Genomic DNA, 1,279 nt, shown 5'->3' on the forward strand with positions numbered 1-1,279 from the left:
TCTCCGTGAACGCCTCCACCGCTGGCAGCAGATCGAGACCGTGTGCGGCTTCCAGATCGTCAACAACCCCGGCATCCATGTCCTGATGTCATCACTGAACCTTGACCCCAGTCTGATGGGCGGGGCCCGGCCTGCCCCCACCCACTTCTTCATGACCGATGACCTGGACGACCTTGATGAGGAGATTGTGTCACCCATCAGCATGCAGTGTAAGTGCCATTGGCCCCTGGGGGCCCCTTCACCTCTGCCTGCGTGTGGAGAGTGGTGTGTTGTCACTGTGTTTATTAAAGGGCCGGTACATGTCTGGAGGAGTATACGAGGGGCTCTTGCTGAGATTGTTTATTGGCCTTTTAATGCTCCGAGTGATGTCACTTCCCTTCATGTCATGTGATCTGGAGTCCCCACAGAGCCGCCACGGAGGTCTGTAGGATGAATGTGTGCGCAGGGCGGGACAGGTCCTCTTTACACCGTCACAAGAGATGATTGAGGTCTGGATAAAACCCCTCCCACTTCCTGTCTCGGAGACACAACAGGAAGTAGGTGGAAGTCTCCTCATAAGGTGAACGCAGCCCAGCTCCAATACTGACATGGCTGCCGCGGGTGATGTAACTCTGTTCAGGCCGTCTTGTGATTTACACACAGGTGACACATGTACTTCCTGACTAGAAAATTCTACTTCCTGTGTCACCACTCCACCTGCTAATGAAGAATCGGCATCATCGCCTCTGTCCAGTGAGCAGAGCTGCGTCACAAGAACGGCCGGACAGAATTACAGATCCTTTGGCAGGTACAACCATGAGCATATTATATAGTGGGCGGAGTCTGGCAGATAGAACCGCCCACCTACCATCATCCAAAAGCTCTGTGTCCTTCCATCCCCCGCCATAGTTCCAGCTCCGGTAGTCGCCCTCCTGCAGGAAGTTGGGGTGTTGTCCGAGGGGCGGAGCCGGGAACCCAAGTGGCGAATCCTCAGATTAGCTGGATGGGGGGGCGGAGCTCAGAAGTGAAGGATGAGGTGTGTGCTGTGATAGGGAGCACTTCCTGTCCCCGATCCCTCCCGGCCTCACTCTCCCCCTCATCTGAGACAGATGCCGCATGGCTGATGGGACGCAGATACAGCGAGCGCCCGTCTACCTGCTCGGAGGACTCCGCTCTCTGGAAGTTTACGGGTTTGAGCCAAACTTTATCACTTCCTGTCTGTCACACCGACCTCCGACCTATCACCTCTCTGCAACCCAACACTTCCTCCTCCCACTGACAGCGCACCCTACGGGGCTCT

The 1,279-nt window shown here is 55.9% G+C and overlaps 1 protein-coding gene across 1 annotated transcript in view; it reads left to right on the forward strand.

Moving 5' to 3' along the window:
* Window positions 1-4: 4 nt before the first annotated feature.
* The window catches only part of LOC108804008 (stromal interaction molecule 1-like), a gene marked incomplete at both ends in the record, with an annotated part of 8,203 nt that continues 6,928 nt past the window's right edge, over window positions 5-1,279 (forward strand). Inside the window, 2 exons of the mRNA XM_018575779.1 lie at window positions 5-209; window positions 1,089-1,254. Coding sequence (XP_018431281.1) covers window positions 5-209; window positions 1,089-1,254 — 371 coding nt within the window. The remainder of the gene's footprint in view (window positions 210-1,088; window positions 1,255-1,279) is intronic.

This window comes from Nanorana parkeri, unplaced genomic scaffold (genome assembly GCF_000935625.1).
Source record: "Nanorana parkeri isolate BGI_ZX_2015 unplaced genomic scaffold, ASM93562v1 scaffold4737, whole genome shotgun sequence".
NCBI lineage: Eukaryota > Metazoa > Chordata > Amphibia > Anura > Dicroglossidae > Nanorana > Nanorana parkeri.